This window comes from Oryza sativa, chromosome 11, assembly GCF_034140825.1.
Source record: "Oryza sativa Japonica Group chromosome 11, ASM3414082v1".
Lineage (NCBI taxonomy): Eukaryota > Viridiplantae > Streptophyta > Magnoliopsida > Poales > Poaceae > Oryza > Oryza sativa.
The window spans coordinates 4,461,010-4,474,180 of record NC_089045.1 but is presented as its reverse complement, the minus strand read 5'-3'; the positions used below and the strand labels follow the sequence as shown (position 1 = coordinate 4,474,180).

General features: G+C 45.4%; 2 protein-coding genes across 2 annotated transcripts; one reads left to right on the top strand and one right to left on the bottom strand.

Annotated features, from left to right (window-relative positions):
* The first annotated feature begins 898 nt into the window (after nt 1-898).
* LOC4349970 (1-aminocyclopropane-1-carboxylate oxidase) lies at nt 899-3,401 on the top strand. Its single transcript, NM_001423176.1, has 4 exons — nt 899-1,124; nt 1,228-1,466; nt 1,682-2,033; nt 2,746-3,401. Exons 1-4 carry the CDS (start codon nt 1,023-1,025, stop codon nt 2,980-2,982), a joined length of 930 nt encoding a protein of 309 aa, NP_001410105.1. The 5' UTR covers nt 899-1,022; the 3' UTR covers nt 2,983-3,401.
* A 65-nt stretch (nt 3,402-3,466) lies between these two features.
* PHT4;6 (probable anion transporter 6) lies at nt 3,467-6,094 on the bottom strand. Its single transcript, NM_001423175.1, has 2 exons — nt 5,762-6,094; nt 3,467-5,226 (listed from the first exon to the last, which is right to left on the bottom strand). Exon 2 carries the CDS (start codon nt 4,976-4,978, stop codon nt 3,692-3,694), a length of 1,287 nt encoding a protein of 428 aa, NP_001410104.1. The 5' UTR covers nt 4,979-5,226; nt 5,762-6,094; the 3' UTR covers nt 3,467-3,691.
* Nucleotides 6,095-13,171: the final 7,077 nt, after the last annotated feature.

Sequence of the window (13,171 nt, the reverse complement as noted above, 5' to 3'; positions counted from 1 at the left end):
CTTCTTTGTACTAAAACTCAAATCACTTTAGATAGCCATGTATAAGGTCAAATTAAGTTGAATACCGGTAAACATTGGTGATACATTCCATAATCAAAACACGAGCAAACTATATTTTTTTACACAAGAGCAAGAGCTCTGCCTTTTATTCAAGGAGAGCAAACTATAATTCCTCCAGAAATACCTTTTTTTTATTGTAATTTTTGGTACCTCAACACGTGAGAAACCAAGAGATACTAATTAAAGTTTGCACTACAATGGTGGTAACTCTGAGTACGACTGTACGAGTACCTCCTACTAATGATTATTAAGCATATGAAATTATCCCGGTTGTTTGTTCTTTGATATGCCTTCCACTTCCACGTCAGCTTTCCCACACTGGTCTAAGTTCTTGGCACAATATTCTCTTCTGGTTTCCATGTTTTTTCCCTAATGATTAGCCTCTAAAAGACCTATATATTTAGCTGTTGATAGAAAATGTTGGACTAAAGAATTTATAGAAGTTGGCATGCACGAGCCAACCGTCCTACACCTCGAGCAAGTTTCCTATAATTGAGGCAGATTAAGAACAATAGCACTTGTACACGCTGAATCTGAAATTCTGAATGCATTTTCTATTTCTTCTCACCCTCTTGCATTGACCCTTCGCGCATTCTTTAATCCCAAATAACCCAAAACTAGCCATCAATCATACATAGAAAAATGCATCACAAGAACCAAAGTAAACACCGGCCAGAATGATGCCATTCCCTTGTAAACCAATTCAAAGTTTCAAACCCCAAAAGCCATTCCCTGAAATTGGAGCAAGCTTTCACACAGGGAATTTGATCAATTAAAAAAACCATTTGAGCACCTAACTTGTGCAACTATAAAAGGGGTAGGCCTCACAGCCCCCTATGCAACAACAACTTCAAGCCATCTCCTCTTCATTCTCTCCTAGCTTTCTCCCAACTTCCAGCCATTGCTCTCATAGCTGATCCACCAAGGAGCTAGAAGTAATTCCAGGGTTCTTAATTGCGGCAATGGCGATCCCGGTCATCGACTTCTCCAAGCTCGACGGCGATGAGAGCGAGGCCACCCTGGCGGAGCTCGCTGCGGGGTTTGAGGAGTGGGGGTTCTTCCAGGTAATCAAACACATGAAAACCATGCTGAACAATGCATAAATTTTCTTCCACCATCAGAGCACTGATAGGAAGAGATATATGATGTGGATCAATTATGATGCAGCTGGTGAACACTGGCATCCCTGATGATCTGCTGGAAAGGGTGAAGAAGGTGTGCAGTGACATCTACAAGCTGCGCGAGGATGGGTTCAAAGAATCCAACCCCGCAGTGAAGGCTCTCGCCCGCCTGGTAGACCAGGAAGGCGAGGGCCTCGCAATGAAGAAAATCGAGGACATGGACTGGGAGGACGTCTTCACCCTCCAGGACGACCTGCCCTGGCCCTCCAACCCTCCATCCTTCAAGTAAGTACGACGAGCTACCCTTTTTCCGCGATCTTTTTACGAGGTACCGAGAAATATATACCATATATCATTTCGGTAATTAGATCATAATGGAAAGAAAAAATTCACCAATAATTTCTCGAAAGGTAGAAAAATATAGTACCTCTTCAAGGATGGAAGGAAAAACTCGTATAAATCTCCGCGACCATCATCGGATTAATCGATGACAATTGCAGGGAGACGATGATGGAGTACAGGAGGGAGCTGAAGAAGCTGGCAGAGAAGCTGCTGGGAGTGATGGAGGAGCTTCTTGGTCTGGAGGAAGGGCACATCAGGAAGGCCTTCACCAACGACGGCGACTTCGAGCCCTTCTACGGCACCAAGGTGAGCCACTACCCGCCGTGCCCGCGGCCGGAGCTCGTCGACGGCCTCCGCGCCCACACCGACGCCGGCGGCCTCATCCTCCTCTTCCAGGACGACCGCTTCGGCGGCCTCCAGATGATCCCCAACCGCGGCGGCGACGGCCGGTGGATCGACGTCCAGCCCGTCGAGAACGCCATCGTCGTCAACACCGGGGACCAGATCGAGGTGAGAGTCAACCATAAGCTTTTGGTAATGTACAATGGTGGACTTGTCCAGCAAAAAAAGTTAATTAAATCACACTTAATCAAGTAGACCACAAACCTATGTATATATAAACTATGATGCTTAGCAGATTAAGTGCGTGTTTAGTGCTCTAATCAGGAGATGCTATGTATACAAAATCATCTCTAGATTCGGTGACCAGCAGAGTTGATACGAATTGAATTTCACAAAAACTACATGTTTTATGGTTCAAATTGCTAAAAACCACATACATTTTAATACTTGGCACTTAAGTAAATATATTTTGGTAGTTTAGTTTCACAAAACAACACTATCGATGAATGGATTCACTCGTGATATGACGTGGTTGTTCCATCTAGGATGAGGACGTGGCATCATATTAATTTCGTGCGATGGCTGGTAATAGGATGTCATGTCCTCGTCCTAGGTGAAACAACCACATCATCTTGCGGGTGAATCTATACATCGATAATGTAGTTTTGTGAAACTACACAACCAAAATATATGTACTCAAGTGCCAAGTGTCAAAGTGTGTGTGGTTTTCTGCAACTTTGACTACAAAACGTGTAGTTTTGTGAAATTTACTCTTTAAAAAAAACTGAGATTGTTTTGTGCTGTTTTAGTCTTGCAAGTTACCTTGAATAATTTAACTAAATTATACTATCAATCTTTGCTCCTATGATGATTTTAACAGGTGCTTAGCAATGGCCGCTTCAAGAGCGCATGGCACAGAATCCTGGCCACCCGGGACGGCAATCGCCGGAGCATCGCCTCCTTCTACAACCCGGCGCGCATGGCCAACATTGCTCCGGCGATCCCCGCCGCCGCCGCCGACTACCCGAGCTTCAAGTTCGGCGACTACATGGAGGTGTACGTGAAGCAGAAGTTCCAGGCCAAGGAGCCCAGGTTCGCAGCCCTGGCGAACAAGTGATTCAAATTGATGGGATGAAATTGAGCTTTGCAGCAATCTGAAGTCTGAACCTGCTGCAAAGCTCTCTCAGCCTTAAGCTACATATACAGTTCGAATAAGCGTGTGATTACAATACGGATTTGTAAGATGGATAGGTTGTCTAAGTATGTGCTTTGCAATACATATGTGTTAATTACTAGTGTCTTTGCAGCTATCACAACCATGTAATCATTCCAATTTGTATGGTGGCATGTAAGGTTGTCTTGTGCTGTGGTCAACAGATGCCAGAGTAGTTTGTAGCTAGAATTAATGGCATCCGTGGGGTTTTTTAAATTTTATTCGTTTCTGTTTGAATGTCAGTGTGTTTGCTCAGGTGGTGTGTACTTGTAAATTATTGAGATATTTGAGGAGGTCCTGTGTATGAAATATATTTTTGGACTATATACAATTTCAAGTTCCACTTTGGATTACACAGCTACAGTCTGTTTAAATTTCAAACAAGTATGATGCAAGTATAACATTTCATTTATATAGATAATGAGTACAGCTTAAATGAAGTAACATGAGTTAGTGCCTATAACATCATCACTGCTATCTGTTCTGACAGGCAAAATTTGTCCCCTTCTTTTTTGCCTAAAATCTATTGGCAGGTAGTCCAAAAGTTCTGGAAAAAACCTAAGAATTGACACCTCCCCTCATCGTAAGTTAGTAACAACAAATAATCACCTGACTATTCGAAGATCTTCTCCCCAGTTGAGAAAATCAAGAAAATGAAGGAGCTGAAAATACAAAGGTATCCTGGAACAAAGAAGACTGTCCTCCAACTTTCCGAGCTTGTCAGGTCCATGTTAGATGCCTTCGCTGCCTCCAGAATTCTTCCTGTGAGACCAACACCAACTATTCCTGCCAAAGTCCCAGCTGTGTTTGAGATCCCCATCACAATCCCAGCAAATTTTGGAGCCACATCCATGTGGTTTACAGCAAATCCTGCCCTTCCTAGAGCCAGAAAACCAAGAGATACTGATGAGCAGAATATTGCCCCTGAAGGTGTTCTGAATAATGGAAGGGCCATGAGTGCAATGGCTGAGACGACAAACCCGACTGTGTTCAGAAGTTTCCTTGTCTTGGTAACAGATAATATCTTTCTTGTAATCAGGTGATCAGCGAGGACCCCACCAATGTTCGAGAATAAAAACATATTCAAATAAGGAAGCATCTTTGAAAACCCCATGTCCTGGAGGCTTAGTTGAAGTCCTAATTTGAAGTATGTCGGCAGCCAGTTCATCAGAACATACAGTGCATAGTGGAAGGTGAAGTTGTTCACAACAATTGCCCAAATCGGCAAGCTAAAAAGTATCCTTGCCCATGGAATCTTCACAGTGCGAGGAGCCATAATCCCACCGGTTTGTACCTTCATCTTATCTTTGGAGGCCACCTTTGGAAGATCAGTGCGAGGCGGGTCACTGGCAAATTTGAACCATATTAAAAGCCATGCCACACCCAACATTGCTTCAACAGAGAAAACTGACTGGGGTCCCATGTTCTTCACCAGACTTGGAAGCAAAAGCATACCACACGCTGCACCAAGATACATCCCTGAGGTAGTTAGGGACACCGAGCGAGAACGCTCCTGGGGTGGCACCCATTGCGCCAGGACAGTGTGAATGGAAGGGAATATTAAGCCTTGTGCAACACCCACCAGAAGGCGAGAAAGAACAAGCAGAATTACTCTGTTTGGGTCTAGTGGAACAACAGCACAGATCGAAGACCACAGCACAAATGACAGTAGCAGGACAAGTCTACCTCCCAGCCTCTGAGCTGCCCATCCACCAGGAATCTGTGATAGAACATACCCATAGTAGAACATAGATAGTATCATGCCTTTGTTTGCTTGGTTTGTGCCAACAGCATCAGCTGCCACAGTGTAAGCGATTGAGAAGCCCACCCGCTCAATGTAGCACACATTGGTGCACATAAATGTCAGTAACACTATGGCATAGCGTTTTGGAAACTTCATCGTTATACTTGCTGGCAGATATCTTCAGGTCAAAATTCTTACTGATGTTCCACAAGAGCTCACCAAAATTCACCAAAACCCAGAGTATCTTGCATCCAGCTCTTAGTGTACAGGCATGTGAAACAGTACATTTATCCGCAAACACCAGTTGCAAATGGCATGGGCCTTCTCAGTTATGCATGATGTCGTTGCTATCCGCCTGATTGTACGAGCGAGGAACAGAGAACTCTCACTTATCAGTTCATGACCTGATCAAAATATGCAACATATAAGTATCGACAACGACAGTATATCAATTTCTCAACCTGTTCTAGAATAAAACAATAATTGTATATTATTAGCTACCTTACTGTTGGCATTTGCTAGATAACATGACAATTCAGTAACTCTTCAAAGTGCGTGCTGGAACCTAAGCTGATTTGCAAAATTAACATGACATACAGAATGAATTTTATCTAGTTTAAGTGTTTTAACGAAGTTTCCACATTGCAGCGAGCCTGCGATCTCAAGCCAACTCCTAAATTTGAGTGCTAGTTAGGCACATGAGTCCAATCAAATTGGAACCGCAAACAACGAACCGCACCTCAATGGTTCAACGAATCAAATTATGAAAAAGAAAATAAAAACGCCCAACCGCGGTCGATAAACAATCTGAATCTTACAGAACCCAGAACCAATTTCGCGCAATACCCTCAAGATCCTAAAACGATGGTCGTAAACAACACGTTCGCCCACCCGTATTCTCACCGAGAACAAAAGGGGAATCGGCCAATGCACCCGTACCGGTAAGCTCATGGAGTTGAAGTAGGCGCGGGGCTCGACGACGGCGAGCCACCGGGACGGGACAGGACGAGCGGATCTTGGGGACGGCGAGCGCGACCGACGGGGAGAGGCCCGACGAGGTGCAGCCCGCGGAAGTTCGAGGTGTATGTGAGCGCGAGCAGGGCGAGCGCACTCCTTGCTGCGCCCGCACTGAACGGCCCCTTGCTCGATCGCCGTCCCCAACGGCGGCGGCGGCGGCGGCGAGCCGGCGGTGGTGGGATCGATCTGAGAGAGGAGGAGGATGGAGCTAGACCTGTTACCGGGTCGGATTTTGGGGATTTTAACTTAAAAAGGACCCGTTTAGACGAACCAGGGAGGAGAAGTCAACAAGCCAGTGGTCAACATGTACGATGGAGAGACACGTGGATTAATAATGACTTTGGGAAAAAAAATTAGTACGGACTGCACTGAAAAGGAAGGGGGAGAATCGAAATAGCCATTGAAAAAAACGCAAACTGCAAATTTACCTCTGTCTTCCGTTGGTACAGGACAATTGAGAAAACCAAAGAGAAAAATTAAGGCAATAATTAGGCCTTATTTAGTTAGGAAAAAAATTTAAATTTAGCTGTCACATCGGATATATCAATACACATTTAAAATATTAAACGTAATCTAATAAGAAAACAAATTACATATTCCACTAGGAAACTGCGAGAAGAATTTATTAAGTATAATTAATCCATCATTAGTAAATATTTACTGTAGCACCACATTGTCAACTCATCTCACAATTTACACGCAAACTGTGTAATTCATTTTTTTTCATCCATATTTAATACTCCATACATATGTCCAAACATTTGATGTGATGGGTGAAAAGTTTTTGTTTTAGGAACTAAACAAGGCCTTAGAATGGTTTGCCCTTGCTAAGGATCGATTTATCTGTTCCCTGCCTCTTCTCCGGAGTGCCAGCACTGACATACAATACTCATCTGCTCCCTTCCCCTCGATCCAAAAAAACCTAATGCGTGGATGGTTGCGCACCCTCCCCCATGTGGCGCAGCCACGTGGCGCACGGAGAGGGCGCGCGATGGGAGGGCGTGGGAAGGGGACACGTGGCGGTTTTTTTTCGGTTTTTATATTGTACTAGAAAGTAGGCACGTCGATCGGTGTGCGTGTCAATTTATAGCATGTGTGTTGTTTAATTATTTTAAAATTTTAGGCTTGTAAACGGATATGTTATTATATATTTGTGGGCTGACGTAGATTAATACAAATAAATGAATAAAGAAATTATTATGAAGAATAACCCTGGATCTTAACCTAAAATATAAAAATTGAAGATGTTTCCGCAAAAATTTTGTTACGTCATCCATGTTTGAGTTGGTTTTCTAATATTTATCTTTATCTCTAATCTATCTTTATACCTAATAAAAAATAAGGAAGGATTCCGTGTATTTGCTTTCGTACATTGTCCGTACATGTCTAATATGTTGCCGCGCGCCTCCAGCCGCCGCCCGGGCCAGACCATAACGCCGCCGCCACATCGATCTACCTCTCCATGCGTTTTCTCCTCTAATTAATTGCAAAAATTGATTCTTCACTCCTCCCTCATCCTTTCACCCATGATTTCCCTAATCAATTTGGCTCTGATTCACTAGATTTAATCTCTGTTTAACGGTAGTGGATGATGGCCGGCCGATGATCTTCCCCTAGTCGTTTTTATCCCGAGTTTTGCAGATTTGCTCTAGTTTTAGGAAAAATTAAAAGAAGAGATTAAATGGATCAAAAGCCATCAATCAATTTTGGGAGATTGAGAAAAATTCAACTAGATTTGATGGGGTTGATCTACTTTGGCATTGTGCTGTGAATTGTCTTCCGAAAGTTAAGAGAGACAGGCAGAGCGAAGGGAGGTAGGAGACAACACCTTTTCAATTATAATGTATAGCGATATTGGTGTTTCAATTTATTACTCAGCTCTCAACAGTTGTTATATCACTGGAAAAAATGTCTTTACCCGTTGCAACGCACCTGTATTTTTTCTAGTATTAACCTAAAATGAAAAGGATCCAATAAAATGGAACAGAATGCCACGAATTGATCTTAGTATTGTGGAGAAGATCGTCGCCACAGTGGTTCCACTCCTTTCTACACACCTCGGTCCATGATGCATTCCATTGTTCTCACAATGATCAACTTACATTGCAGTAACTATTGATTGAGAGAACAGTTGTGGTCATGTTTATTTATTACAGTTGTGGTTTCATGCTCGTGAGAATATTTTGTTGGTAAAGCTTTCGAACACGGGCGATATTGCTGAGTGCTAGCAATGGCATGCTAAGGTTGTGTTTATGCTTTAGCCCCCCTCAAGCATGGTTCTCGTAGGCAGCTAGAATGGACCAGCACGGCAGCACGCAAGATGAACCAGCACGAAAAATACCAAAGTTCATTTGCGTTAGTACACATGCACGCACAGCACATGGACCAAAGTTGGGCTCCTCTTGCTGGGCTTTGGCCCAGGCAGGCTCAAGCACGCGCGTGATGAATACAAACTTGGAGGGAACAAGTTCACAGGAGGTCTCTCAACTTAACCGCAAGATTTTTTTAGCTCCCTTAACCACAAAATAGAAATGTATACCCTAAAACTCACACAAACCATACACTCAAGATCCTATGGCAGTATATATGAGTGGTTTCGCTAACATGGCATCCTAGTCAGCAAAAGAAATATAAGTACATGGGGCCTACATGTAAGTGAGAGAATGATGTGGGACCCACATCTCTCTTTTGTTTTCTTTCTTCTTTCTCTTCTTCTCTCCTTGCTTCTCTTCTCGCCAGCAGCAGTGTCGGTGGCGCTCTTGTCCACCGCGTGAGGTGACGGCGACCTCCCCCACCGCGAGCAGCAGCGGCGTTCGCTGAACAAAGCCAACCTCAACCGTCGCTCCTCCTCAGCTCTATCATCATCCTCCCCTCGCTCCCCAGGAGCGGTTTCTTCATCCGAGCTCTCCTCTTCTCCAAGAATCCAAAATCTTGACCCAGAAGAACGACCTTCGTCAGCGACGAATCTGCGTCGCCTACCCCCTTGCCCCCTTGCTTGGACGCGTTAGTATCCGCCGTGCCGAAACGCCCTCGCCGTCGCCTGGACACGGCTGGATCCGCCACGCCGGAACGCCCTCTCCGCCCGATTTGCTGTGGGCGAGAAGGATGGTTGGGCCGAGACTAGGTCTAGCTCTCGTTGTCGTTGTGTCCAGGCAACAGGGGAGGCGGCAACCGCCGGTGAGGAAGGGCATGGTCAGCGGCGAAGGGGGGAAGAAGATGGGAGAAAGAAAGAAGACGGAAAATGAAGGAGAGTGATGGAAAACGTGACGGCAGTGGCACGGTCCTAATTATGTAAAATTTCAGTGGTACAATTATGAATAGACAAATTGTGATGACATTTTTCTGAATAGCTAAATTTGCAATGGCAGGATACAATTAACCCTTAATTTGCGTAAATATTTAATTTTTCGTAAGAAAATGTGTCGTTCCATTTTGCGTGCGCTGAAGGTGAGGTCCCAAACTCAGATCCCGAACACATATTTATCAATCAACACGACGATCACGCCGATGAAGATCAGCACCATAATCGCAATGGAGAGGAAGATCACCAATGCGCACAGCACGCTGCAGCACAACCCAGCTTCGTCGTCGTAGGCGGTCTGCGCTGTCGTCTGCGGCTGCCGCCGCTGCACGGTGTACAAGCTCGCATTTCCCAGCTCGACGTCGACGAACTCGCCGGTGAGCTGACGTCTTGGCGGTGGGTTCATCGTCTCAGGAGGGAGAGGCGGCGCCGATGGCGTGACCAGCTGGCGCAAGCGATCGACGTCGACAACGGTGGAGCTCACGTTTCCCAGCTCGACGTCGACGAACTCGCCGCTGAGCTGACGTTCTGGTGGGAGAGGCGGCGCTGACGGCGGCGGCACTGGTGGAGGCCCGACGACCTGGGTCGACATCACCGGCAGCCGAGACGACGACGGTGGCGCGTGCGCAGCAACGAGCGATGATGAACCAGCAGGTGAGGTCTAGCTTGCTTACTTATTGCAGCTGTGGCTTTGGATTCAGGAGATGGCTTCGTCTCCAACATATATATTCATATCGACGCTCTGATTCAGAATCCGAATCGGACAACGAAATCTTGGATGCGACAGCGAACGGAGTCCGACGTCAAGTCGAAGTCGGAGTTGGATACGCGTGTGCGAGAGATGCGAGGCAACTATAAATCGCATCCATGAACGAACGATCCATCCGCATCAACTCTACCTCTTCCATCGATCTCTTCTCTGAGCCTTTCGTCGTGGTTCGATCGATCGATCGATCTTGTGTTGATGGAGAAGGTGGACGCGCGGCGGCGGGTGTACGAGTTCCTCGACACGGTCGACGGCGACCCGACGCGCGCGCGGGGGCGCGCCGTGCGCTGCTGCGAGATGGCGCTGAACCTGTACGCGGAGTACGGCGACATGGCGGAGGCGCGGGGCCTCCTCCGCGGCGGCCTGATGCAGCGCGACGCCGACTACGGCAGCATCTACCGGGGCTGGATCGCCATGGAGGCCGACCACGCCGGCAACGTCGACTTCGCCAGGGCGCTCTTCGCCGACTGGCGCGCGCTGTGCGGGGACGAGGACGGCGGCTTCTGGTGCCGCTACATCGCGTTCGAGGCGCGCCACGGCGGCGCCCGCCGCGCGCGCGACGTGGCCGAGGCGGCCGTGGCGGCGTGCCCCGGCGAGCCCGCGGTGCACGCCAAGTGCGCCAGGCTGGAGCTCCTGCTCGGCCACGAGGGCCGCGCGTTCGCCGTGCTCGCCCGCGCCCTCGCCGCCTTCGGCTCGGACGCCGCCGCGCAGGAGTGGCTGGTGGACCAGGTGCGCGTCTACCGCGACGCGCTGCGGCGGCGCACCCTCGCCGGCCGCCTCCGCTCCTGCTGCCGTGCCGTCATGCCGTCTCGTCGCCCGCGTGGATACGAGAGGCTCCAGACCGTATGATGCGACGACGCGACTGCATATAAAAAAATCGAAGTGTGGAATTTGTGCTGTTTTAATATTGTCTTCCGCACAACGCTATCAAGAAACATACTTGTAAAAACAAGTACTATACTCTATTGTAAGCAATACCTTGCTTATGTCCCCCGAGAATACATACAGGGGCGGAATGGAAATTTGGGTAGGTCCTGGACCAGCCCATTGTAATTTTGACCCATCAATCAACTATTACATCTGTTTCGCTTTGATTTTTTTCTAGTCAAACTTTATTAAATTTGATAAGTTTATTGAAAATCCTAGCAACATCTAAAGCATTTCATTAAATGTAACATTGAATATATTTTGATAATATGTTTGTTTTGTATTAAAAATGTTATTATATTTTTCTATAAACTAGATTAAACTTTAAAAAATTTGAAAAAAAAACTTAAAATGACTTATAATATGAAATATAGGGAGTTATGGACACACAGGGCCATGGTCCTGGTGGCCTAGGATTTGGGTTTGGCCTAAAAATGTAGTTTTAGGGGAAAACGAGTATATATTGCTACGGTGATGGATTTTAGTCCCTCGAGGGACATCCACTCATTTGATACATGTTGCTCAAAATATCATAAAAATTAAATATATACAAGGTAGATATGTCAAATGTTACTTTTATAAATATGCAAATTCAAAATTGACATATACAAGTAGAGAAAAGGATAAACTTAAATATGAACAATGTGTCAATTTTATTTATTTTAACTTTTTTTATGATTTTTATGGTGAAAATTATGACAAAATTATCGTGAGTAGAGCGGTATGTGGTGAACATTCTAAACAGAAGATCAAGGATGAGGCAAAGACTACCTGAAACTATTCTAAGGCTTCGTGAAGTTAGGTCTTTTTAAGGAATTGTAGTTTTTCTGTGGTGAAATTGCAAAGTAGGGTAAATATTATGGTTTTATTCCAAATTTAAGAAACATTGACTGTTTTAACTCAGTTACCAAATCAATTGATAAAATTGAGAGGAACATACAGCGAGATATTTAAAATGCGTACTAATTTCAAGAATTTTTTAAGATTTTTTCCTACATGAATTAATTATAAAAATTTCTTTAACCAACTTAAATTTAATGCATATGAATACTATTATGCAACACAAGAAATCACAAAAACACCAAAATTAACATGTAATTTGGTCTACACATAACTTACAGGGTACATGATGAAAGACACAGAAAATCATTAATACTCTGTAGTGGTAAGCAATTTTTGAAACTAAGATATAGCATGACAAAAATACTACAGCCCTAATAGGCTATAATAATAATAATAATAATAATAATAATAATAATAATAATAATAATAATAATAATAATAATATAATCATCTCACGAACTAGCACCGGAACAACCGAGGCCAAGCACCGCCAGGTTTCTTGGTGGAGCTTATACCAGGATTATTTACATTAGGAGAGAAGAAAAATCATCATGCCGATCAAGGACGTACAAAGACGAGTATATATCACAATCACAGGCCACAACCACAACTGAGAAGAACCTGCATGATCGCCCGACCCAATTTGCTGCAGAACCCAGCTGCTCCGTCGTTCTGCTGGGTCGATCCCCCAGCTCCCAGCTCCACGTCGACGAACTCGCCGCTGATCAGAAGCTCCGGTATGTACTCTGGCGTCAGCGACGGCGGCACGTGCGATGGGATAGGCGGCGGCGACGACGGTGGCGGCGTAGGTGGCGGGCCGGCGACCTGGAGCGACATTACGACGACGACGGCGAGCTAGCTAGCGGTGAACAATGCCAGGAGTTCGTTAGCTAGCTAGGTTAATTAGAAGTGCAACTCAATTAGAGCTAGCTATATATGGCTCGGATCAGGGAGATTAACCCATCGATATATGGATGATGCTCGATTCGATCAGGATGTGAGAATCGGACAAGGACGACGTACGCCTTGGCATGCACCACTGCAAACGGAGTCGGGCATGCATGCACCAAGTCGAGGTCGAAATCATCCGCGGCGCCGGCAAGCAAAAGAGTGGTTGGTGAACGAAGGTGCGCGGCTATACCGCGACGCGCGGAGGCACACCCTCGCCGGCCAAATGATTAAGCTCGTGCTGCCACGGCATCGATCGATCAGGCGGCGGTTGGATAAGAGCATAAGAGCGGCTACATACAGTACGATCCGGCGCCGGGTCCGAGAACCTACTCTCTCCATTTTATATTATATTTTATATTATAACTCGATTAACTTTTTTTTCAAAATTTATTAAGTTTGATAAAATTTATAGAAACAATTAGTAACCTATAAACTATCAAATTAGTTTTATTTGAATATATTTTTTAACTAGAAAAAATACCCGTGCGTTGCAATGGGAAGGTTATTTTAATCATCTTATTATTATACGGTTTAGTTAAGGTAA

Coding starts and splice junctions, on each gene's coding strand:
- LOC4349970 (NM_001423176.1), top strand. CDS start 1,023: ATGGCGATCCCGGTCATCGACTTCTCCAAGCTCGACGGCGATGAGAGC. Junction 1,467..1,681: donor TCCAACCCTCCATCCTTCAA/GTAAGTACGACG, acceptor TGACAATTGCAG/GGAGACGATGATGGAGTACA. Junction 2,034..2,745: donor ACACCGGGGACCAGATCGAG/GTGAGAGTCAAC, acceptor TGATTTTAACAG/GTGCTTAGCAATGGCCGCTT.